General features: G+C 39.2%; 1 protein-coding gene across 2 annotated transcripts in view; it reads left to right on the forward strand.

The window, feature by feature from the left end:
* The first annotated feature begins 9666 nt into the window (after window positions 1-9666).
* ANO4 (anoctamin 4) overlaps window positions 9667-25065 on the forward strand; it is a 227652-nt gene continuing 212253 nt past the window's right edge. For both annotated transcript variants that reach the window (XM_080394147.1, XM_080394148.1), the window contains exon 1: window positions 9667-13387. In XM_080394147.1, coding sequence (XP_080250273.1) covers window positions 13207-13387 — 181 coding nt within the window. In that variant the 5' untranslated portion in view covers window positions 9667-13206. The remainder of the gene's footprint in view (window positions 13388-25065) is intronic.

A 25065-nucleotide genomic window follows, 5' to 3' on the forward strand; every position in this document is an offset into this window, starting at 1 on the left:
TGTATTGCATTTGGAAATAAAAGTGATTGATTGTTGATATTCAGGTTTAGAAACTCGTAATCTGCTGATCTTTTATATAAACATTATTTTTTACTTTTATGAAGCGAGGCTGCTGTAACAGAGAATTCTTTGTACTGGAACCTATATTGCCAGAAGAACAGAAATAATTACCATCGTGTGTCATTCTGATGAATTGTATGCTTCACAGCTTTTTTTATTTTTTTTTTTTTTTTGCTGAGTAAACTGTTCTATAGACACCTGTGAAACCAGACCGTAATAAATTACTTTTATTGTGTACACACTGCAGCATTGACCCTTGCAGTACCTTGAAGTTATTTATTGCTGCATTGAAAGAAAAGAGCAGCAGAATGAGTCTATTTAAAAATCAAACTAAATATACATGCTTTGGTCTATAGTCCTGGAATTAGGCTCCTCTATAATATATTAGATTTGGGAGATTTTTGTGAGTACACAGTTTTATGGTCTGGATTTTAATACATTCTCAACTAAAGTAGGATATTCAGCTATGTCAAATTATTTACAAACATTTACATGAAGAAGCATTTTTGGTATCCAGTGAGCTATATGAAAATATTCATAGGAACATCTGTGCTAGATTATGGGTGGGTTTGATGGTGTAAAGAAAAAACTTGGGAAGTATCTTTGTGATTTCCTGCTTAAAAACCCACTAGTTTCCTCCAAGACTTGGGTCCTTCAGTCACAGTCCATTTCCATAGGACTGCAAAGTCAAACCTTCACAGTTTAGAGAACGTTCTAATTCAGATGGTAAGGGCAGCTGTTTCACTTGCATGTGTGCAAGTACCTGGAGTACTGTGCTCAGCTCTGTGGTCCCCAATTCAAGAATGACATGGACCTGTTGGAGCGGGTCCAGAGTAGGGCCATGAAGATGATCAGAGGGCTGGAGCACCTCTCCTGTGAAGACAGGCTGAGAGAGTTGGGGCTGTTCAGCCTGAAGAAAAAGTTCCAGGGAGGCCTTTCAGCAGCCTTCCAGTACCTATAAGGGGCCTACAAGAAAGCTGGAGAGGGACTTTTTACAAGGGCCTGTAGGAATAGGACAAGTGGTGATGGCTTTAAGCTGAAAGAGGGCAGATTTAGATTAGATAGAAGGAAGAAATCCTTTACACAGAAGTGTGAATGCCCCATTCCTGGAAGTGTTCGAGGCCAGGTTGGATGGGGCTTTGAGTAACCTGGTCTAGTGGGAGGTGTCCTGTCCGTGGCAGGGGTCTGGAACTAGATGATCTTTAAGGTCCCTTCCAACCCAAACCATTCTATGATTCCTTGATTTTGACACATACTTTCATTATAAGTTATAATTTCATCAGGATGCTGTTTCACTCAGCCTGTAGAAAAGCTGGCTCTGACTACATAAGCAGTTGTTCAGTATTGAGGATTCTTCTTGTACTTCAGTTTGTGATCCCTTGCTAAATTCTCTATCCTGTACTGAAGACAATGATTCGTTATCATATGAATCCTTCCAGGACCTCATTGCCAGCACCTGATCTAAACTCAAACAGGCTTATCTCCTTAAATAGAAGGAAAATCAAGGCTGAAAGTCACTGAGATTAGAGCATTTGCTCAGCTGAGTTAATTAACTTGAGTTGTCTTGCACTTCACCATTCAAAGTGGTGATACAGGACTGAAAAACTTCAGACCTTCAGGTGACAGCTGGGAGTGTTTGGCAGCATTGCAAATTTGACTACAGGGCTTAGGTCAGACACTTGTATAAGGAGAAAGGGTAGTGGCCCCTTGTGAAAGGGTGGGCTTAATTTACTTGTCTGGTGTCATGGAGGAAGGGAGAGCAAAAAAGAAAAGAACATATAATCCTTGTTCCTAGAGCCTGAAAATGGTTGCCTGAAGCAAGAGATGAAACGTCCAGCTTTCTGGTATTACCTATCAGTCCTATGGAAGCAGAATCAGCCTTCAGAAAGTTACAGCTCAGCTCATTTTAGATGCATGTAAGAGATCTGAGCTCAGGAGCTACAAGCCATTCTACCCAATTAATTTAGTTTTGTTATTTCCTCAATTTATAATGCCTGGTTCCTCAACATAATTTATGTTTTTTAATAAGGTTTTGTATTTTTCTCTATAGAAGCGTGAAGTACTTCTGTTCCACAAGCTCTGGATCAAGCTGTAAGCATTGTTAGACTAGATGATTGTTGTTGGCCCTTCCAGCTAAGCTATTCTATTCCATAGGTCACTGTCACAAGTGTTCCTGTTCAAATCAAGTGAAAGTAGGAGTCTGTGAAACATTAAGATAGATTCAGACAGGGCTTGAGTTATTCAGATGGGTTTGGGCTATAAGGGGACAGTACAGTCCCTCTGCCAAAGGTGAAAAAAGAAAATAATTAAGAAAGGGTAACTGCTACAACATACAACTGATATTTTATTATTTACTTTTTTTGGATTATTGATCTTCTTAGCCAGTGATTACCAGCTTAGTCAACAAACTCCTTGGGAACATCCTAACAGAAAAGGGTACCTGGAGAACTGTAATTAGTGAGAGACTATTGCTTTTATTGTGCTTGTGCAGAAAGGCATTGCATGATTGGTTTTCCAAGAACTGGGTTTCAGAGTGATGTATAAAACTTAAAAGAAACCATGTAAATAGTTGAGGTCTTTTACTGCTTCCCCCCACTTCCCCAGTAAGGCAGTTGTATTAATCAGTCAGAAATTCATACCTATGGTCTCAAAATACAATGTTGAAGTTTCTATAACAACATTGTTCGTATCTTGCCTTGTCCCTCCTCAACCCCAGAACGACAGTCATGATCTACAACCACCTCAGCCACATACCATGCTCTGTTCCCTGGGACAAGAAGCATTGTCACACTTGGAAGATATAAAAAGCTGTACCTCTATAGCAACTCTGAAAACACAAAAATAATAAAATAAGAAATCTTGACCAAGAACAACCAGGTGACTGCCAACAGGTTGGATTAGAGGGAAGTTGCTTCGTGGTGCAGGATGACTGAGTAAAATCTCTGTAAAGTAAAGGCATGCAGTTTGCAGGTGATCTCATTCCTGTTCTTAGCTCAGGTTTTTTGCTTCTTTGGGAAGACTTTTTTTCTGGAAATCTCATTATCAAATGTCCTAGTAGGTAATGAATTAAAGTAGCATTTAGCTTAGCTTGCCTTTCACTTAACACACAGATAAACACAAAGGAATTTTTAAAAATAAAGTAGAAATCTGGATTTTGAAAAAAAATTGCAGTGTCTGTAAAAACAAAATAAGCAGCATTGTGACAAAAAAGCATGTGGTTTTAGCTGAACAAGTACTGGCTTCTGTAAAATCTGATTCTGCACAGACTAATAAAAATTCAAGGGCATGTCCTGTTACACTGCCTGAGTTTTCACAGATTTCTGCAATTCATAAAGTATAAGACAAACATGAAATGTAATGATGTCTCTTGATACTATCCCAACCCAGTGTTTTAAGTGGGGCTGGGTATGTACTGGTGGTTTGATGGGCTCTTTGGAAACAAAGCTCAGGCTCTTTGTCTGCATGCTTTGTTCATATACAGCAGGAATTCGCCAGCTGTGCTTAGGCCAATAGGATCCTTTCATGCATAAAGCTAAGCTCATGCTCAAAAGGTTGCAAAAATGTACTTTCATGAGCAATCTGCCAAGTGAGTCAGCCACTCTTTTCATCTTTTTCCTAGGAGTGATGCATGTGCAATAAAATGTATTGAAAATTTAGGTTTGCCATTAAATACAACAGGTGTAAGTCAGTAATAATGAATGAGAGGTTGTTAAAATGAAAGCAGCTATTGTAGATACCTGTTCTTTTGCTCACAATCCTATACCAAGAAGTAGAAAAAAATCACTTGGTTTGTTTTTTGACAATGAAAACTACCTAAAACTTAGTAATTTAGGGCTAAGAGATGGAATAACAGGACAGAAATACATGTTTTGGGATATAAATTAGGAGATGTCACAGATTAGGAGACTGTATGTGGGTGTGTGCTGAGATCAGGAGAGCATTCAGAAAAGCAGAATACTTGTTCAAATTTAGGTGAAATTTCCAGTAAGACTGCATTTCCCAACAACAACAAAGAAAAACATGCTGCTCCATTTGCCACCTATCAAATTCCTTATTTTAGCTTGACAAACCTGGATGGTACCTTATGGAGCCTGCTACATTCAGATGATGCTCCTCTTGTGGAGGAGGAGGAAAGATTGCCCTATATTCAAGTGACAAGGTCTGCAATGTGGAGCAGACATACTTGAGCCTTTGGAGGCAACAGAGACCCTTATGAGCTTGTAGAGAGCTGTGTGGAGTCTGTGGCAAGCCAGGAAATTGGTCAAAGTTGTTAAGCTGAGGAGAGGACCTGGTCTACACTGGGAAATGGGAAGGCTTTATTTAGCCTGTCTTGCTGGCAAAGTGGTCTCCCTAAAGGCTTGGCTTGTACTTCAGTCTCTCGTATCTTCTACAAGGGAACTTTGCTGTGCAATTCAAAACCCCTCTGTGTCTCTGTGTATGCTCACTTTCAGGCAAAGATAAGACCTATGGTGCCAAGGCTTTTGGGACTTGGGACAGGACCCATGTTGGAAAAATGACTTTGAGACACCACAAAGGATATGGAAGAGCTTAAAGTGTGGAGCAAATGAAAGAAATCAGGGAGGGGAGAGGATAATGCACAGGCAGCTGACTGTATTTCAGGAGCTGAGGAAGGAAAAAGAGGAGTTTCCTTTTCAAGCAGGAGAATAAAAGTCTCACCCTTTGTACAAGTAAATAAATTTAACATTTGGATCTAGAATTGTTATTGTACCCTTAACCTCCCCTTGCAGGTACAAAAATAGGAAGGCTACCTAAAAAAACCCCCAACAACAAAACCCTCTAAAACTCTCCCAACACAATTTTGCTCCTCAGTTTTAAGATGCTTAAATAACTCTGATTAATTTCTAAGTTTTTACTCTCTATTTTTAAAAAAAAAACATTTAGGGTTACTAGTACTTGGTTAAAAATGCAAAGGAAGTGCAGATCTCAGTGAAAAGAGGTCAGAGGGGAAAAAAGCTGATGATGATAATTGCTCAAGGTACACAAGAATTTATGCCAAGGTAGAATTTCTTTTTCTTTAAGTAAAAAGTTAATTTTAAATTGATATTTAAATAATCTGTGATGAGGTTAGGTTATATATCTCAGGCAGCTGGCACTCTGCATCTGTCTCTTCATTCCTGTTGACTGAATGCTTGAATTATGGCTGTGCATTCATAACTTGCATCTAATCTACACTAAGATTTTCCAAATAGATTGTGATTGACGTTATCTTTTTTTTTTTTTTTTCTTTTTGTCAGGGTCTATACCAAACCCTATATTATCCATTTGTCAGCACTTGCAACAAGGCTGTTTAGTGAACACAGTTCTCCTTTTTCTAGATATGAAAACTTAGTTAAATAGAGGCCTGGGTGAATTTCATGCTGCTGTGAAGTCTAATCTTTTAGTCTCTGCTTTCATAGTAAAAAGTAAAGCTTTTAGGATAAATTTACATTTTATTCAGTTAGAATATCAAAGTTACTGATGAGAAGAAAAGCTGTTAAGCTTGTGCATTCTAGTAGTGTTAGATGTCAAAGCATTTGAAAGTTTCTTCCTGTGTAGGCTACAAAACACAGTAAGCCAGTCTCTTGAACTACTTGTCTTTTCATTAAAATGTTAATACATTTAAAAAGTAGAATATTTTTTTAAAAAATAATGCAAATTACTGAAACCCTTATAACCCACTGCTGGGAAAGAGGATAAGTGAGAACTCCTCAACTTGAGTCATCCAGGTTCCGGACTCTCTAAACACTTCTTGCTAGAGCCTGTCCTTCAGTGCCTTAGCCTTACTTGAATGCACCTAGCAAATACTTGCCATGTGTAAGAACATGAACAAAAAAGAATGATAATATAAGTAGCAGAATGCTTTTTCCTGTTAAATGCTTGAAAAAGCCATGGATCTACAAGTGGAGTGACGACCAGACAAAGAATTAGAGCTGTGTTCCTGCTTGGGCTCTAGCAAAAGGCCTGGGCTTGTACTTGAGACTATAGGTCAGCAAGGGGAGAAATATTTGGGAGGAAGCAAGAGTCAGAAAATATTTGATATTGCCTGCAGTGCTGGAGACTTAAGTGGATTTTAGGTCCAGCATAGGAGAAGGGAAAAAAGCTTTTAGAGACTGTTACACAGTGATTTTGCTATCTTGGTGAGATATGAAGGATGTAAGAACTGTGTATTAAGCATTTTCAGGGAAGATGTTTTTAATGATTGTTCTCCTGGGCTTTTTCTGCAGTGGGGATCTTTAATGGAGTTGCAGTCCTTACTGGATATTAATTGTTTTTGTAAATTAAATCTTTTCCCCATGTACTATGCTCAAACTCTTTCCAGTCACTTCACTATGGTATGTCTATAGCAATGATTTGCAGTGCTCCTACTGCATCTTGTGTAGCTAAACAGACTATCAAAAAAATCCATCCTGTTAACCCTATCACTGATACAGTGGACATCTGTAACAGTCTATTGCATTAACATGGAAAGACTCACCAAGGGCTCTCAATCGAGTTGGAGTCACCTGACAGAAAAAAAGTCTGAGCTGATCAGCTGAAGACCAAGGCTTTTGTTACTGAGATAGATCCTTCTGTGTGCAAGCAGAGCAAAATTTGTTCTTGTTATTACTTTTAGATGCTTTCAGAACTGCTATTCCCTATATCCTATATATATATATATATATAAAAATATATATCCCTATATCCTTCCCCAGGAAGCAATCTTAAAATCCTTAGGTAAGAAGATAAAGAACTCTTTTGCAGTTTTTGAGCCTTTAGGCTGTTGTGGCTCTGCCAAGTGTTCTGCCCAGTGTTCTGCAACGAGACCTATGGAAACAACACCTTGTCCTTGATACCATACTTTGCCTTGAACTGTATAGATGGCCAGTATGATCTCCATCATCTGCTTGTGATTTGCACTCTTGTCCTGATCTTGGTGCATCCCCTGTGCAGATGAGGACAAGCTGTGATGGTGGAAGCTGGTGCTGCTCTTTCCACAGAACTGGGAAATGCACTTATGGAATTGCCTCTCAGCAATAAGCTTTTCAGCACTTATTGAATCCAGCAAAAACTGGAAGGAGACTGAACTACAAAATGGCTACTTGGGGTCATTGTTTATACTTCCCATCTTCATGAAACTAATTTAGCCAGCTAAATTAGGTAGCTAATTCCCTTGTGCTGTATCTACTTAATGGAAACAGAGAAAAGCACTTATTGGGAATGATTCACAGACCACAGTCATGATCTTACTACAAGCTACTCTTGAGTTGAACCTTGCTCTCTCCGTGCATTAGAGAAAACTATGGAGACCAGCCATCTAACCCAGCTCACTGAAGTGAGAATATGCCCTTCTGCTGTATGCTATATGATCTGCTGTATGCCTCTTCTGGGGCTGAATGCAAAACTCTGTCCTTGAATGTGCATGTGTAGTCTTAACATGAACCATAGGAAATTACTCACACGTCAGCAGGGTCAATGTGGCCAGGGTATACAACAATAATACTAATGATTTTTTTTCTTAAATATACGTAAATGGCACTTAGATATTTAGTAGAGGAAATGTAAATTGCTGTGTTTATTTTTCTACCCAAAGTTTGCATAAATTTCAGTTCTTGTCTAGTCTAGATGTGAAGCAATTAGTAACAACCATGGGAAATCTGGCCCACCCTTCAGAGCATGTATCCAAATGAGAGGCAGCTGAAGGATAACTCCACAAAGCAGAAAGGACAGAGTGATTTGCCAAGATGGAAAAGAAATTAGTCATGTCAAATCCCTATTAAAATAACATGGTCAAGTTGCTCTTTGTATGTGGCTTGGTGTTAGACAGTCTACCAGCTAAGACCAGTATTTGAAAGCTGGACAAGCAGATGTTAAGCTCAAAAGCTTGAACTAGGCACATATAGATAGTATAAAGCTAAAAGCTGCTTTTCTGCTTAACCCAGACTTTGAAAAAATCCCACATATGCACTTTCAGTTTTATGCTGTGTGCAAAAATCAAATATGCTTAGCTGGAACGGAATTTCTTGAAAGTAATTATTGTCACTCCATTTGGCTAAATATATCTATATACATACCAGAAATATGCAAGACTAAAATATGCTGATATAGACTTCTGAGGTCTTTTTATTTAAAGAATAGTACTGTTGGTCTGTTACTGTGATTTTTGTTGCCATGTTACCTGTATGTCATCTGTTCCCAAAATGTATCTTCCCAGTGGAAAGAAATGCAAAGGTTTTTTTCAGAAAGAAATATTTCAAAGAAAGAAACTAAATTTGGAAATGAGATGTCTCAACCACTTTAACTGCCTAGAAGAGTCAGAGAACATAGAGAACATTTTCTGGAGTAGGTACTCCTAGGAAGTATTTCGGGTCAAGTCTGTAAGCAAGCTGAGCAGGCAGCAAGGTAAGGTCTGATACCAGGCATGGTCCTGCTCCTGTTCTACCTGCATTCCCTGCACTGCAGAGCTTTTAATTAGCCTCCTGGGACAAACCCAGAACTGTTACAGCACTGGGGGTGGGGGGGTTCACCCAGGAGGCAAGGGGTGTCCTGCCTCCTGGTCCAGCTGTGACCAGTAGTGGCAGGTCCTTCAGAAGGTTGCTCCGTTAAAGAGGTTCACTGGGGTGGTCTGGGAAGTGGTTTTAGGAGTTTCCAGCAAGCTGGGCATCCACAGCTGGGCTTTAGGTTTTGGAGGAAAGCTGCAGGGCGTGCGACTCAGGTGGCCACAGTCCCCCTCCTGTGGCCTTGGTGGAGGAGAGGATCTGGCAGGGTCCTGACCCTGACTAAACATCAGACCCGGCTAATCTGTTGGGCCTCCCACTCTGAACAGGGGCAGGTGAGGTGGGAGAGCATCTCAGGTGGTAATGTAGCAGTGAAAGTTGTCCTCTATGTTTCTTGGACTCAGATTTGTTCTATTGCAGTATGTACTATGTGGGGGCTTCCTCCCCCTATATACACTTCTTTTTAATGCACGATTTTTTGTACAGATGCATTTGGCCCACCCTGCAGTAGCCTCACGTCCTCATGCAAGGCAGCTGTGTCTGGTTATCCTTAGCACCATGGCTCAGGGAGGGCTTTGCACCGAGAAGGTGTTAGGTGAATAAATACATGTGTATCTTTGTAAATCCTCCCACGCGTGTTGGTGCCTTTTTCCGCTCCCCCCTCCTCGAGGGAGTTCAGTTCCCCACGGAGCAGCCTAGCTGGAGCAGCAGCCATGTGCACCACGTGAAGAGACAGCAGCTTGTTCTCCACCTCGGTTGCAGCAGGGGGAAGGTGTGCCTGATTGCTGGGATCAGGACTAGCAGAGAAGTAAGAGGAGGAGGGGGGAGCAGGAAAGAAGCTTTAAAGGGCAAGACTGAGCATATAGCATGTGGCCTGCATGTGCCATACAGGCTTCAGGAGGCAGCAGGAGCACACAAAGGATGCTCTGGCTGGGCAGCAGCAGAGAGGAGAAGAGTCATTGCAGGATGGGGGATTACAGGACACCAGCAAACAGGAGGGGTCTGCAGTTACACAGGGCACGACTGACGGTCTGCTGTCACCCTGCAGCAAACTCAGCCTGGAGCCCAGGTAGGGTGAATGCATGGACTGTGCAGAGTATGAATTATTTTTTCACCTTTCTCAGGTAGTTTTGGCTCATGATGTTTGGGAGCAGAGGTAGGAATTGTCTCAGTTCTGGGGTGACTATATGGCATTACTGCATATGTTAGGGAGGAGGAATATTAGGGGATTGTTTCTGAGGGTTACTGCTTCAGGAGGATATTTATGTTTTTGGGGAGAACTTTTGAGTATGCTGGCATCTGTGAGAGAACAAGCCTGGGGGCAATCCAGGGACAGCAGAGAGAAAACTCGGACATGCAAATCAACCGCTTCACAGAAAACTGCAGAGAGAAAGGGAAACATCTGTAACAGTCAAGCAAGTGCATAGAAAGCAATTGTCTGATCAGGTAATCTGAGGGACTTCGTATCCATGTATGCAAAGCTTGAAAGCTTTAAAATTTACTCCTCGGGGCATTGCATCTGCAAAACTCTTGGGGACTATCAAGCCTGTTAAAAGTCCTTTTCACCAGAAGAAACAGTTCCAGGATATTACAATTTAATTTTCATATTGCTAATAAAAAGTTCATTTGCTTGTTTTTCTGCAAAGCATAGTTGTATCTAAACACCTGGGAACATCATTAAACTTGCCGCAGGAACACTGTTTGCAGATTCATAGGTGTCCCTGTGCTTCCATCCACAAATTCTATTGGGCTGCTAAGCAGTCTCCTTCAGCAGGTTTCAGCAACCCTTTCCCTGCCTTGCTGTCAAAGAGCTGTGTTGTGACCTAGATACTGCTTTCCGTCTCTGTTATAATTTTGAAACTGTTGGCACAACTTTGAAAATATGTAATTGCTGCAGAAGTTTCTTTTTTGGATACTTTCTTCTGTTTCAGCTGTTGGTTGGCTTGTTAACTTGTGAAGCAAAGCAGGCAGAAACAGCCTGTGCATGAATCGTGCAGTCAAGTGCATCTGTCTATACTGCTGCAGGGTTAGCCAGTGTTCCTTGCCTTTTGCAATGATCTGTGGTGTTGCATTTACTTTGGAAGATGTGTTTGTACTCTGACAAGTTGTTTTTTTTTTTTGTGTGTGTGGCTTTTGCTTTTTTTAAGTGAAACATCTTCAGGGCTTCCCTCTCCAAACAAAAAAACCAACAAAAAAGCTTTCTGCAACTTCACCAAGTATAACAGAATCTACTGTTATGGGTCTGCCATTTAATAATTTTAAACTGTTACGTTCACTTTCTCAGTGTCCCAGTTTCTCATCCACACATACACAAATTTTTGTGCTTTCATGGCTCTGTGTGTGTATATATATTTATTCATATTAAGATGCACTTATATGTATTATCAATATATGCATTTCTGTTTGTATTAGTTCCATTAGATATTTTTTTTAAATTGGCTACAAGAAGTGGTTATGGTGAAAGCTGTTGTTAACCAATGGGACTAATGAGGTTAAACCAAGTCAAGAACTTGGAGAGCTTGCCACCTTCACTCAAAAGTTCTGAGCAGTTTTATTTATAAATTTTTTATAGTCTAGCTTATTTTTTCAGTTGCAGAGTCTGTACCTTGTATGCTTACAGCTGCAGCATACGCTCACTTGCAGACAAAACTGTAAGTGATGCTGGAGGTTTTAGTATAGGCAAAATGGCCTTGCACAGGTGAACAGATAAATCAAACAACTAATATTCTCTTTGATGTGATTTATCCGTGTTGTTTTGTTTTTTTTTTCTCAGAAATTATCAATTCCATGTACTTGCAGGTTAGTTTATGGAATGTCTTTTTATTGGTAAAAGTGAAAATCAGTGTCTACTGGTAATGATACTGGAGAAGGGAGTGACTGCAAGCATATTTACAAAATCTGAACATAAAGTAAGATGATAGAAGTGCTTATGGATTTTTCATGATTACATCAAAAGTTAAAAACAGCTATCATTTTCATATCCTATGTACACAGGTACATATTAATGCTCACATTTTCCTGAGCATTCATGATAAAGGAGTCAGGCACTACAGGATAACCATAGTTTTTAGTTAGTGAGTGTCTGTCTACAAAGAAATCCAAATTACAACTAGGAAAGCTGAATAAAAAGCTGTGTCCTTTTAGGTATAGCCAGACAAAGCTACGTGTTGCTAACTCCATGTTCAGTATTATTGATAGGCTTGTATGTGCTGTATGTTTGCAAGAGAAATATAATAACATATTGGCAGCAAACTCTCTAGAAAATCCATCAATTTTATTTTTCCAAAAAGTCATAAGCCAGAGTTTTATATAAATAAAAGTATGAAAGTAGGGAGAATGAGGGCTTGTTGTTAAACATGATGTCTACCGCAGTACTGGCTAGTATTGAACAATATTTTACTACAGTTCACTGCACTTTCTGCAGTGCCACCCAGCTCTTTTTCTGGAGTGGACACACTTGAGACTCCTTGATGTATATATCTGTCTGTCTAGTGGGTAGCTCAAATAACTCTTCATACACACTTTTATTTAGAGATTTATTTCCTAACTTCTAGAAGCTCCTCTTCTGAAAGATTGGATGAACTATTTCTGTTCTATTGTTCTGTTCCAAGGGATCTACATTTAGACAATTGCCACTCTTCGTGTGCATTTGTTTGATGCTTAGTTACAGTACCTGGCAGAATTGTTTTTAGAGCAACTAAAATATAATACTAAATTAGATAGTTTCATGTTGCTCTTGCAAAAGTCATGAGCCAGTAATATGGCTTACCAGTTCCATTCAGGCATGTTCTACTGTTGAATACTTTGTTTTCTGTAGAAAAATTAATTACATGATCAAGTCTGAAGTCTGAGGTATTGCATCATATTTCAGTGCTTGACAGAGCAGCACTTGTTGTTTCAAGTGAGTGTTGCCATAATTGCCTGGGGGTGCTTGTAGGACCACCACAGATTTTAAGCATTTGTCTGCATTTGAGAGTCCAGTTTTGGGTATGGGACACTTTGTATTCAGATACTGCCAGTCTTGCAAATATCATAAGCCTGACAGTTAAAAAATCAGATAGTACTTGTTGGAGACACACATCGAAGCCCCCTTATTTTGCAGTTATAGGTAATCAATAGAGCAGGATCTGGAAGGGAAGCTGGAGGCCCAGCCACTCCACTGCCTGTTTTTCCACTGGGCTCTGAACCTCACAGGGTTTGGAACAATGGCAACAAGGTGTTGATTTAAAAATAAATAAATTAATTAAATCATCAACATTGGCTCTCCAGTCTCACTGAGAAACCTTCAGGTTGTGAAGTGTGAGTTGAGGCCCTGCAGAAATCTGGGTATAATCAGGTCCACAACAAGTTGTAGGTTCACATTGGAATTATGATGATTTATTTAATGTTAATTGCTGTCTTGTTCAGTACGAGAAGAATATATACTGAAAGTATACTTTCAGCATTATACCAACATTTAACTGATAGTGGAACAGAATAAAATATGGCATTCCTTTTCAAAAGCATACTAAGTTAATGATCAAAACAGGAATTGATATTATCTTATTACGGCTTCCAAAATTGGAAGCTGCTAAAATACAAGGGCACAGGTTTTAACTCCTGATGTTTGTTGTCAGGTTCTGATGCTGTTGGTCCACTTGCAATAGGACTGCTTCGTTGGAAAAATCTGTTCATGTACGGGAACCCTCACCTCCCTCTCACCCTCTCTGAAGATGCCTGTGTTCCTGTATTTCAATGTTTTGCTACACAAAATGACTTCTCATATCCATTATCCTGCCCAGCTTCACTTTCTATCACTCCAGTGCCTTCTTACAGCAGTAGCAGTCAAGAAACTTTGAGTCAAGACTCTACAGGTAAGTGGTTATTTCTTTTTTTTTACGTGTCAGAGCTTAGTTTAACCAGCAGTTTTAGTGCTCCAGTTAAACAGCTGTTTCTGTTGTCAGACTACTTTGACTGCTCCTAAGGAAGGATTAGACCACAGAAACTTCATGCAAGAGTTTATGCTTGTGCCAAATCATCCTTATTCAAACAATTTGCCTCATGGTTTAAAAAGTATCAGAAACAGAGAGCATCACATTCTCAGCCCCAATAACATAATCAATGTATGTTTGCTTTAAAACTGGTAGACCAACTGTTTGATGAGGGTAGATCCATGGCAGCATATGGAGGCATTGGAGGACCATATCCTCTCGTCTGTGCCTGTCATAAAACTTTACATGGTGGAGGATGCCCTATATGTCCATCATGTATCCAAAATGCTATGAGCAGCTGGCTAATCACAAAATATGATGTACAAGGAGAGCATCTGATTATATCCATGGGAACAAACTTGTGCTCCCACCCTGTTAAAAGGTTTATGTGTATCAGAAGCTATCAGAGACAGCAGCACGTTTGTCAGTGATAAGGTGCTTCCAGGCTGGGGTTTGAAGGTCTCTAAGGGTCTGTAGGAAAGATGATGGCTGATAAAAGGTTGTGTGGTTGGACAAATCACTTGACCCATAGTCTGCTCCCATTTGCACTTGAGACTTTTTGATCACACTGATGATAAGAAGTGGGTCATGAGCTCAGTGAATATTTTTGACTGGTGAATGAGGCCCTGACCTGCATGCTTCCTGACTGAACCTCTGTAAAAGGATTTTAGTTCATGCTGCCTCTTTTGTGTTGCTAAGTGGGAGGAATTCGCAAGGGTTCTGCCTAGATGCCAAGTAGAGGAAAAATATATACGTGGAGAGTGGGGTCTTAGTGGATCCAGTACTGAAAGGGGTAATGCTGGAAAAGGGCTGGTCTAAATACCTAGTGATGACCTAGTTCTTAAATTTGTAATAACTGCTGACAACAGTTGCTGAACATAATCTGTAGATATGTAGATATAATAGAATATGGATATCACTGCTGTTTGTATTACTGTATTGTATTTTTCATTGTAAATATTGCAATACATTAACGTAACTTAGTGTAGCTGATGTAGTTATTACTGTATGTTGTGAAAAATAATGGGCCTGAAAGTCTGTGGTGGTGCTGAAATTCAAACAAAACTGACTTTTCCCTTCCCAGAATCTTCTGATCTAATGGCTTATCCTCCAGAGCTGGCTGAATGCTCATGGCAGCCAAAAATCCCAGGCTCCAGCACTTCAAGTATCATTCCTAATGCCTGATCTGATGGTGATGCTTGCAAAGCAGGAGTATTAGGGCAAATGCTGAACAATTAATGTTGTGACTTTCACTTATCTTTTTTTCTGTTTCCAGTTAAGAGCAGTATAAGTCTGCACCTCCTGCAAACAATCCAGTGCTCTTTGTATGAACTTTATGATTATATGCTGGAAGCTTAATTTGTGTCATAGTTTATTTTATCACCTATTTTAGTGATAGAAATACTGTAACTGCTGTGAGATACTTAATATTTTCCCATATGAGCAGTGACAAGTCTGATTTTAATTGTGAAGTTGTTTTGGGACAGTGAGGTGTCAAGTGAGCTAGGCACCTACCACCTACAAGTGATGTGGAGAAGGGGAAAAATGTTAGTTAAAAATTGAAATAGTAGTAGTATAATAAAACTTGATAAGGAGCTGCTAACACTGCAGAACAGTTTCCCAGTTCTAAAGTATGGATGCATATGGCCAAAGGTGCCAGTATGATACTGTATTAGCAAGTCAAATACAAATGCCCTAATTTTGATATTAATTTAAGAAGCTACAAGGTCTTTGAAGAGTTCACAGGGAGATGTTTATGAATGTATTGCACTGAAGAGCAGCGTAGCAACATGGTGACAGGTCAGCACAGAAGTAATGTCCATTTCCAACAGGGCTTGGAGGTCCTGGTGCAAAGCATGACTCATAGCACAAGAAGATATAAACTTCATGCCGAGGAATTAATGTACTGATTTCTATATCCAGTGAAACAACTGAGAATCCATGGGATTATTTTAAACCCTGCAGCAGAGGAGAGGTTACTGTATGTAAGCAGGATGAAGTGTTTAATATATACTGATTACAAGTGCTTTACTCTGTTGCACAGGGGTAGAAGGGTGTTGTGTCAGCAGCTTCTCTGTATAACTGGATATCGTGTCTGCAACACCAGTGATAATCGGTATCACTGGGCCTTATTATAATGCTTCTAATGCAAAGATTCCTGAAGTTTTTTAAACTTAATCGGTTTTCAGGAACTGTCTTGCCATGATTGAAAAGCTTGTTTGTAGGGAAGATAACAGCTGTTCAGCAGCATACAGCACATCTTTGGCAGCTCAGGCAAAAGTACTGCATCAGCTGAAATGGGGAAAGTTTTGAAAAGAAAGAGGGTAACTTAGAGATTGATTAATGAGGCAGGGCATATTTTAAAGTTATATCTAGGCTCATTTATGTCCAAGACTACTTGATCAGCTCATTTACAGGAACTTGATATGCAAACAAATACCATGCCACAGGCTTGTTGTGCTGCCTCCCTCTTGTGAATTTACATCAAACTCCATAACATTTTAATAACAAATTCTTAAAAAACAAATTATGCTGAACCAGCAATATATAACACATATTATACATTCTTTTTTTTAACTACTGATGGTGGGAAAATTCTGGCTGCTACCTCCTGAGCAGAGCATATTCGGGGCCTTCTAATAAGGTGTGGTTGGGGATGTCTGAGCCAAATTTCAACGTCCAGAGCAACAAAATAGTGATGCAGAAAATAAGATATCGACACAATAAAACTTTATGTACTGGAATACTAACAGTATTCAGGGAGCAGGTCTTAGTGGGTGCTTTGCATCCTACTTGAAACAGTAGCCTCAGGTTAGTGCTTTTGTTTCTTTGCAGTATTCTGCAATGCTAGATAATTTAGAGAGTACTAAATTTTGTCCTTGGATATAGGAGTACAATTGTCAGAATCAATTTCATGCACTCTGGAAGGGAATTCCTGAACTTATGATTGGAAATAATGTTCTTTTGAGAGGGTGTCACTGGTTAATAAAGACTATGTTTCTGTTCAGAATGGAACAAAACATGAGGATTTATTCTGTACTGATTTTGTAACCTGGAAATCTTGTGAGGGAATAACAGAGAGGAATGCAGTTTTGATAACTATTTCATAACTACACATTAGTTTCTGAACTGAGCCCTGAAGAGTTCCTATTGTTTAACTTTGTGTTTCTTAGGATCATTATCCAATATTTAATTACATTGAACAATACATTCCAGAATATTCAGAAGACTTTGCTAGAAAACACCAGCTGGATTGAGAGGAATAGATTTGCACTGGGTAGAAATGAGTCAGAAGCTGAACAATACCTGTCAAGTTTGTGTCATTTGCAAATATCAAAGAAACTAAAAATATCACAATTTATTGAAATATTGAATATAACAAGACCACTATGTCTTCTTGAAACTAATTCCTATTAATAATCCCAGTAATAATCTGAATCTTACTTTTCAACTACCTCTGATCTGAAATTAGCGCACCTTCATCTAGACTGCATTTCTGTTTGCTCATTACAGGGACCTGTCCCCTTGTACGCTAGATCAGCTGTTTTGAAAGCAATTGTATTGATTTGCCATGAATTGTTCCTGACAGATCTGTTGGGTCTTTGTTATCATCTTGTTTTCTTCAAGGTTCTTACGGACTGCTTGATTTATTGCTTGCTTACTAATTTGTCACTGTCTCTTTTCAAATATTGATGTTAGGCTGACTGGGCTGTAATTACCTAAAGTACTTTATTTGCCCTTCTCCATTGTTATGGGACCTTACTCCATCCTTACTTAGATAGTCTTCCTTAAAATGTACTTAGGTTTCTAAATCCCAGTAAGGCAACTGAAATATGAAGTAAGGGTCTACATGTCTTTTCTGGGCCTGGGTCTGATCCCTGGTGTGTGTATGTATGGAATAAAGCTATTTCAGGAGAACTTGTACACACAGCAGAGACAGGGAAAATGCAGAGGACTTGAGTCAGCTGGACTTCAGGGATCCTGTCTGTCTTGTAGCTGGTCTGAAACACGCACTTCTGGAAAAAATAGTATTGTTACGATTGTGGTGCAAAACTTTTTGCAAACCTTAGAAAATCTAAAAGTTTTGCAGCTTTGTTGCTCAAATCTGTTTGAAGTCTGGCTGTAGCTCGAGTCCTCTGTTTCATTTATGTAAATTCCCATGACCTCTCCATTTTATTTTGCTGGTGTAAACATAGCATCAAACCTTTTCCCTTTCTTTCTACACCACAAAATATTGCCACCTGCTGTGAATGCTGTACGTGGCATAGGAAAAAAATCAAATTTATTATGTATTGATTCGTATGTAAGTGCAGACTTAAATGGGTTCTTTAATTCTGCAGGTTCCATGTATTCTTTGACAGAGCTGTCTTGTCTCATGCAGCTTTTAAGGCCTGTTTTAAATCACACAATAACAGTAAAAAGTTATACAAAAAAATAATCTGTGACATTGACTACTTTTTAGTATAGTGTAGGACTCTAGTTAAATGTATTTGATAAGCTAGATGCAAAGGAATTGAGTGCAATAGATCTAATGTTAGCTGAATCTTGCAAAAGGAATAGTACTGGCCTGCTTAGGAAGTTTGTTCACCTGGAGAAAGATGAAACTTAGAAGAATTGTAATGTGAATAAGGAGATGATTGAGGGGGACATGACAACAGTTCTGGGAGGGGGAGTACTAAATGTGAGGAAGATCAATAGTGGAGTTTTCACAGTACTGGTCTGGAAACAAGGTTAATATTTTTATGGGTGACTTCTGCCTGGAAAGGCGGAGTGCATTAATGAGATGTGTTGATGACTCTGAGCTAGGAGACATCATCACTACAAAGAATCTGGATGTCAGGTAGGAAGAAACGCATGGCTTCTGGGAAGAGAACAAGGGAAAATTGATAGAATACAATGGTGCAGGCCTCAAGACTGTGCATACAGGTTTTTATCTTTTTTTTTTTTTTTTCTTCTGTGAGCCCTCAGTTGGAAATTATAGAAGATAAATGCAGCTACTAGTTGGAACTGGGCTGCACCTGTGAAAAAGCAAATGGAAGCCTGGGACATCGCAGGTGAAATATTTGCCACAGAGAGAGAGATTAAAATTGTTTATCCAAATTGACTATTTATGGTCAAAAAGGATAGAGAAGTACTGAAGCTTAAGCAGAGAACTACTAGAATAGTATGTGTGAGGACTCATAAGAGAAGAATAAAAAAGTTTGCTGTGTTTAGACTAGCAAAACAAAAGCTATTAAATAAAAAACCCAAGAAAACAAAACCTCCAAGACAGTGCTCAGTTTCTGTTTATTTAAAGTTTATAAAGGCTGGGAAATAGTTGGTTCTGAAGAATAGGTATCTGATCTGTTCACTTATCCTGGCCATCAGTCTTCAAAGTCTGAAGCAACTGCTACGTGACCTCAGAGATGCAATTGCTGGTGTTAGCACTTAGAGTTAATGAGTTCCAGCTGCAAATCTTAATTTGAAGGTTCATAAACTGCCTAATTCCTGGGGCCTGTGTACAAAAACAGAAGCCACAAGATGGTGCTGATACTCCTCATCATAGTTGGAAGCATTATCAAAGATACATGCAACATGCAGTAGCCTGGGTGTAACCAGACAAAATTTCCATGGAGCTCAATAGTATTAACCTGTAAAATAGTAATAAAGTCAGTGGCTCAACTGGGTCAACAGTTTGTAGTTATGCATTGATTTTTATTAAGGAGTCCTAATACACACTCTGTATATTAGAGGGAAAGAGGGAGGTGAAGACAGAAAGAAGGGAATTGGAAAGGTGACAGTTTTTTCTGAGGTTGTACACTCTTCTTGCTTGATTTTCAGCTACAAAGGGATTGATGAAATTACAAAATTGAAAAGTAGGAAGAAAACACATCTGTGTTTTCTCTGATTAGAATCCTCACTTGAATTTCTATGTTTTTAACTGCTGTGGGTGAAATATGCTGTGCCTACAGTGTTGTTGACTACTTGTCTTTCTCTGCCTATTTTCTTATTTTGTTTGCATTGAGGCAGGGACCATTTTGGAAGGTTTGTTACGTATTCTCTGTACACTGTCTTAAAAGGAGTGGAATAGAGATAGGTTTCTGCAGTTCATGATTGTCCAATGTAGCTACTAGTGAGGTTTATAAAGAGGAAAAATACTATTTGCAAAAATGAACTCAGAAGTCAGCTGAACCCAAGAAACAGTGCAGCCCAGTTGATGGCTGTGTAGATTTACCTTGGTGCCCTGACTGCCAACAGCCTGCCTTTGCTACTGTCCTGTCTGCTAACACAGGTAATGTGTCTCTGTTTGTTAATCAGTGTGGCCATAAAAAGGAGAGGTTTATCTTTTTTTTTTTTTTTTTTTCACTCAGCCATCAGCAGAATCTCCTAGTGTTATGAATGGCAACTGCTAACTACTTTTATCAGAATTAGAGGGGAGTGCAGTTTGTTACAGAATGCCTTTCCTGCAGTGCTGTGTCATATTTTGTTCCTGAAATGCAGTGTATGAATTTTTCCCCTGAATAAAATGAGATTAAATGTGTTGAAGTCTAAGCCTGAAGTGGCTAAAAAAGCATACTGCATTCGATAAGTATGATGAATTAGGATCTTAAAAAGAACATTAAGTATTTTGGTAGTATTAGTGTCCTTGCTGACTCTTGGAACAGAGAGTGCCATTATGTCTATGCTTCCAAAGATTCAAATAGGTGTACTTAACCCATTTCAAAGCTGTGGCTATCAATAGGATAGCTTTTATGATTCAAAGATGTGTAATACTTTTTACTCAAAATTTTGGTTAAGTGCACAGATCATTCTGAAAAAAAATTCATGTTTAAAAGAAAGGAAATAAAATTTTGGAAACTTCTGTAGCCTCCTGACCTTATTGTAAGATCAAGCCTAGAAGCTGCTGAGCTGCCTGGTTCTAATCCAGGAAAGCAATTAAGTGTATGCTTAGTTTTGGACTTGAAAGCTGTGCCATTGAAATCAATTTATCTGATTCTTTAATGGTTCTTACCAATTACCAATAAGAAAACAAAATTTTCCTAAGCACAATGAGCTGGCAGATCCTGTTACAATGTGTGTTTAGGAACGCACTGATCATGCTGTGTTGGTTGAAGGTGTTTAATACTGGCAATGCTAACACATGCCTCCTGTAGTGCTGTTTTGCTGTGCTTCAATCTTGTCTTTACAGATCATCATTAGAGCTGGAAGTGCATTTACTTTCCAGCCTTCTTTTTCTGTTAATTTTGACATTAACTACAAGGCCTGGCCTTTATCTAGAATGTGGATATTGGCTGTCTTTGCTGATCTAAGGTTGGCAAATTATTGCACAAATTTAAACTGGAATCTGATGCTAACACCATTTTCTCATTGCTGGTGTTTCATGCAAAGTTAAATTCAGGAAGGCCTGTAACACAGTCTCCTCAAATAGCTACTTAGCTAACACAGATGTGGATTTATAAGTTATTCTTCTTTTTGATTGCCTTTTTCTTGAGTATGTTTCTGCAATATCTATTGACCACAGTTGGTGCAACAAGAATTGGTTTGAATATCAGATTTCATGAAGACTCCTTTTCTTTGGGCAGTATTTTGGTTTTGTGTGGTAGTCAGTTAAAGCAGAAAAGGGTTAGGATGGAGTTCTGGTCAGTAACAAAAGAACTACTTTTTACACAAGGATATGCCTCTGTACAACTCTTCCAGCTGCAGCCTGTTAGTGCTAGAAAATCTTTGAGACTTCATGCGAGAAGGAAATGTTTAATTAGATTTAGAAAGCTAATCGGGGTTTAATGATGCTGTGCAAAACAGCAATCTGTTGCACTCTTCTGTCAATGGCATGCCTTTCTTTGTGAACAGTGTGCCTATCTTGCATATTTCATAACCAAAATGCTAGTGTATAGTAAAAGACAAGCATAAAATTATTATTTAATATCTCCTTGTCCTATTTTAATTCTGTAAAGTTAACATTTCCCAACTTATCTCCAGAGAAGTTGTCTTCAAATACAATGCTTATTATTTTGTTGCTCATTAGAGAATATAGCACAGTTAAACCTTGAAGTGTTGTATCTGTAAGTAACCAATACATCCTTGTGCTGGAAAAACCTATGTAAAAAAACCAAACACAAAACCCCCTTCTAATAAAGCTCCTGTTGATAGTCATGTTAAAGAGAGTGAACCATGGTTAATGTTGGAAAACTATAAAGAAAACACTTTTTTTTTTTAATAAGCCTTTTGAATTTAATGTGGATAATAAAATCTTGGTCCTTTGAAAGAAAAAGGACATGTGTTAGAATTTCAGATGTTAAGTAGGAAGCGTTGTTGTGTAGCACTGCAGTATGAAGCTGAGACAGAGAGCAAGAGATGTATAATTAAAATGGAATGAATTATGCAGAACACCTTCAATAAAGCCCCTATTTGTTTTCTTCCACCACCTTTAAACCTTGGCTTAAGTTAACTTGCTTTGTTTTCCATCACTCCCCTCATTGAAAGAAGGGTAATCAATTTCCAGGAAAAAAAGCCTGGACATGCTAATTTGAAAAATGCAATGCTGTCTACTCTTTCACTGACTCTATTCCCTTCTCTTTGCTCATTTTTCCTTGCATTTTTATATTTCTTCCTCTTTAGTCATTCCCCTAATATGCGTTCCATACCTCTGAAAATGTCTTCCTAATTCCCTTCCATTTCCTGTCCAGCTCTTCCTTCTATGTACGTGCTGTGAATTTGTCCACCTTTTTCTACCTATTATTTTGTTTTTCTCATTTATATAGTTTCCAGGAAAGAGGCGCTTACTGCTATGTATCTCTGATTGCCCTCAGCCTGCTTCTGCTCAGCTCTGAGGAGGAGATAGCTGATGAAAGCTCCATGTGGCGTCTCGTCTCATGCTGGCTGCTGCAAGAACAGAGCTTTCCCACCCCCTGGCTCACAGGCAGGGTGCTTTTCTTAGCTTGTGGCTTCAAGAAACTAAAAGGTTAAAATCGAGACCAATAAGGAGAGCAAACCATGGTGTTGCTTGTAGCTCTCACTTGGTCAGGGTGGATGTCCATGGGCCCACGAAGGTGGCAGGCTGCTGAACTGGCGGATTAGGGCCAAGGGGAGAGTGGATCACTATGTTCCAGAGGGCTGGTCCACAGCCAGCTTCCAGCTGCAAGCCTTTGTTTCTATAAGTAAGCAGGGGACTTATTTGGCACTTGCTGATCTAGTGTCCAGTAGATTATCTGCTGCTTTGTGCTTGTGTCTGATTGGTTGTAATATTTCCATGGCATTTATGTCTAAGCAATGTCTTTTGGTTGAGAAGACTGAGAAGCATTTATTGCAGGGGGCAAAAAAAAAAAAAACAAAAAAAATTGGACAGAATTCCTGTCTACAGATGTGCTCGTAGCTGAATTCTAACTACCAGAGTGCAGAGGCGCCCTGACTTTGAGTTTTAGTTTGGAATTCAGAACTTTGTTTTAACTCCATAGAAACTGATGGAAAGACCTACTTACACTGCAGTGTAAGGTAATCTAGCCCAGGATGAACAAAACTGTTATTCAAATATAGCATAACTTGTTTACACATATTTTAGAACCACCTCCTGCTGCCTCCTGTCAGTTCATGTGTTTCCCTTTGGTATTACTATGTTTATAGAACAAGCCTTATTTTGCTGTCAGACAACTGCTCTGCCTCTGCACTGTCTAAGCTTCCTTTTGCTGGTTGTTTTGTATCCCCTTGCTTCCCTTCTGTCCTGGAAATAAAGCTGCAGAAATCTGCGGGGTTGGGGCGCGTGGGGATTATGCACACATCTGTTACCACTCTGAGGTTACAGAGGTAATTGCTGCTTTGCAAATGACAAATTCTCAAAGCACAGTCATCTTCTCAAATTCAGGACTGAAAAAGGCAAACACACATCATGCACAAATACCTACATCCTTCTTTCTTAATTCTTTTAACTACTTACCCCGGGGGCTTCTTTCTCCCTTGCCAAAAATACTGTCATTCACATCCTTGAAAACTTCAGTCTTTAAGGTGAAAATACTGCAGACTGAAATTATTGCAGATGAAATTTGTAGGGGAAAGAAGAGTGTTAATGCAGCTCCATACATGAAGATAAGAATATGCTGCACCTAAAGCTTGTTGAAAACAGGCTCGCTCTCTCTTTTCGCTCTCTCTTTTCTTTTTGTTGGTGTGGTTTTTATTTGTGTGTGGTTGTTTGGTTGGTTTTTTTTTTCACTTAGGCAGGTATTACACTATACTGATCTGTGGATGGCTGGTGAGGGAGGATGAAACAAAGGCAGAGCTGTTATCCAGCTACTCTGCAAAGTCACAAGGGCAGTGTTTCATAGAGCAGAAATCAGACCTCTCTAGGTGATCTTCGGGATACAGATTAAACAAAGTATTACTTGTTCTGTTATTAGTAGAGCTGATAATTTAGAACCTGTATTAGTAAACGTCCTCTGTTAACACTGGAGTAAAAGGCATCTTTGCCATAAATTATAAGCAAGCAATGAAGATTTAACAGTAAAAACTTTTAGCTATATATTTTGGTGGGTTGAGTTGTATAATAGTCTTGAACTGAGACTATAAAAGGATGAGGATGAAATTAAATAAGACGTTGTTAAAATAGTCTGTGGTTCTGAATTAGATGTTGAGTGTGCTGGGCAGCTGGATAGAGGATGCAATTTGCTGTGAGGAATAGGGTGTGTCTATACTACTTAAACTTTGAAAACTAGGTAAACTTATAGTCCTTAAGGGTTCTTAGTGATTTTAATTAGTTCTATAAACTGCTTGAAAACTGAAATAATCTGGGACTTGTGTATGGTGTTACAACTGGTACTGCAGGCAGAAGAACATCTGACCAGCAGTCCAGTGATAGGTGTTTCCTCCTATGCAAGGAGATGAGGCACAACTCTTTTTAATCTTTCTTTGTATTGATTATCATGAGTGGCAAGGGGGGAAGTGACTATATAAGCCAAGCAGAAATGGCAACATTAAAAAGCAGCTAAATTGGTGTATATACAGGATATTAGGAGCTCAACTTGTTTTGAAGCTTGGCTAAAATGGTGTTTGTCTCATGGCTGGGAGGATGCAATGGTTCAGTTTGTAGGGTGAGGGAAGAAGTGATCACAATGATTGCAAAGATGGCAGGAAATTATGACCTCCCACTATCACTGGGGTTAAAATGCTTCAGCAAGCGGACTAGAAGGCTTCTACTCTAAGTTAGCACACCAAGTTTTAAATTATGTTCCTACACAATTTCAAGCTGGAGCATGAGCTTGAGCAGTAGTTCACCTGTTTGTCACTGTCATCCAGGTAGCTTTAAAGAATTCTTTGACAAACATTTTCATCAAAGTAGAGTAGTTACTAGTAACTGTCAAATAGGTGGGTTTTCATAATCAGATCACATTGCTTTAGATGAAAGCATCATGTATTATGCTGATGCTATGTGGGCATCCAAGTCCTCCACTTGGTTTAGATACTGGATGGAAAAAAATCACGTTTCTCTGAGCTTATTTTGCATCCCAATTGTGGATATGGTTGACACTAAACAGCAAGGTCTTTAAAAAAAACAACAATAAAACCCCCAACCAGCAGAGGATGTGCTGATCACC

The sequence above is a fragment of the Falco punctatus genome (genome assembly GCF_963210335.1).
Source record: "Falco punctatus genome assembly, chromosome: 6".
In the NCBI taxonomy this organism is placed as follows: domain Eukaryota; kingdom Metazoa; phylum Chordata; class Aves; order Falconiformes; family Falconidae; genus Falco; species Falco punctatus.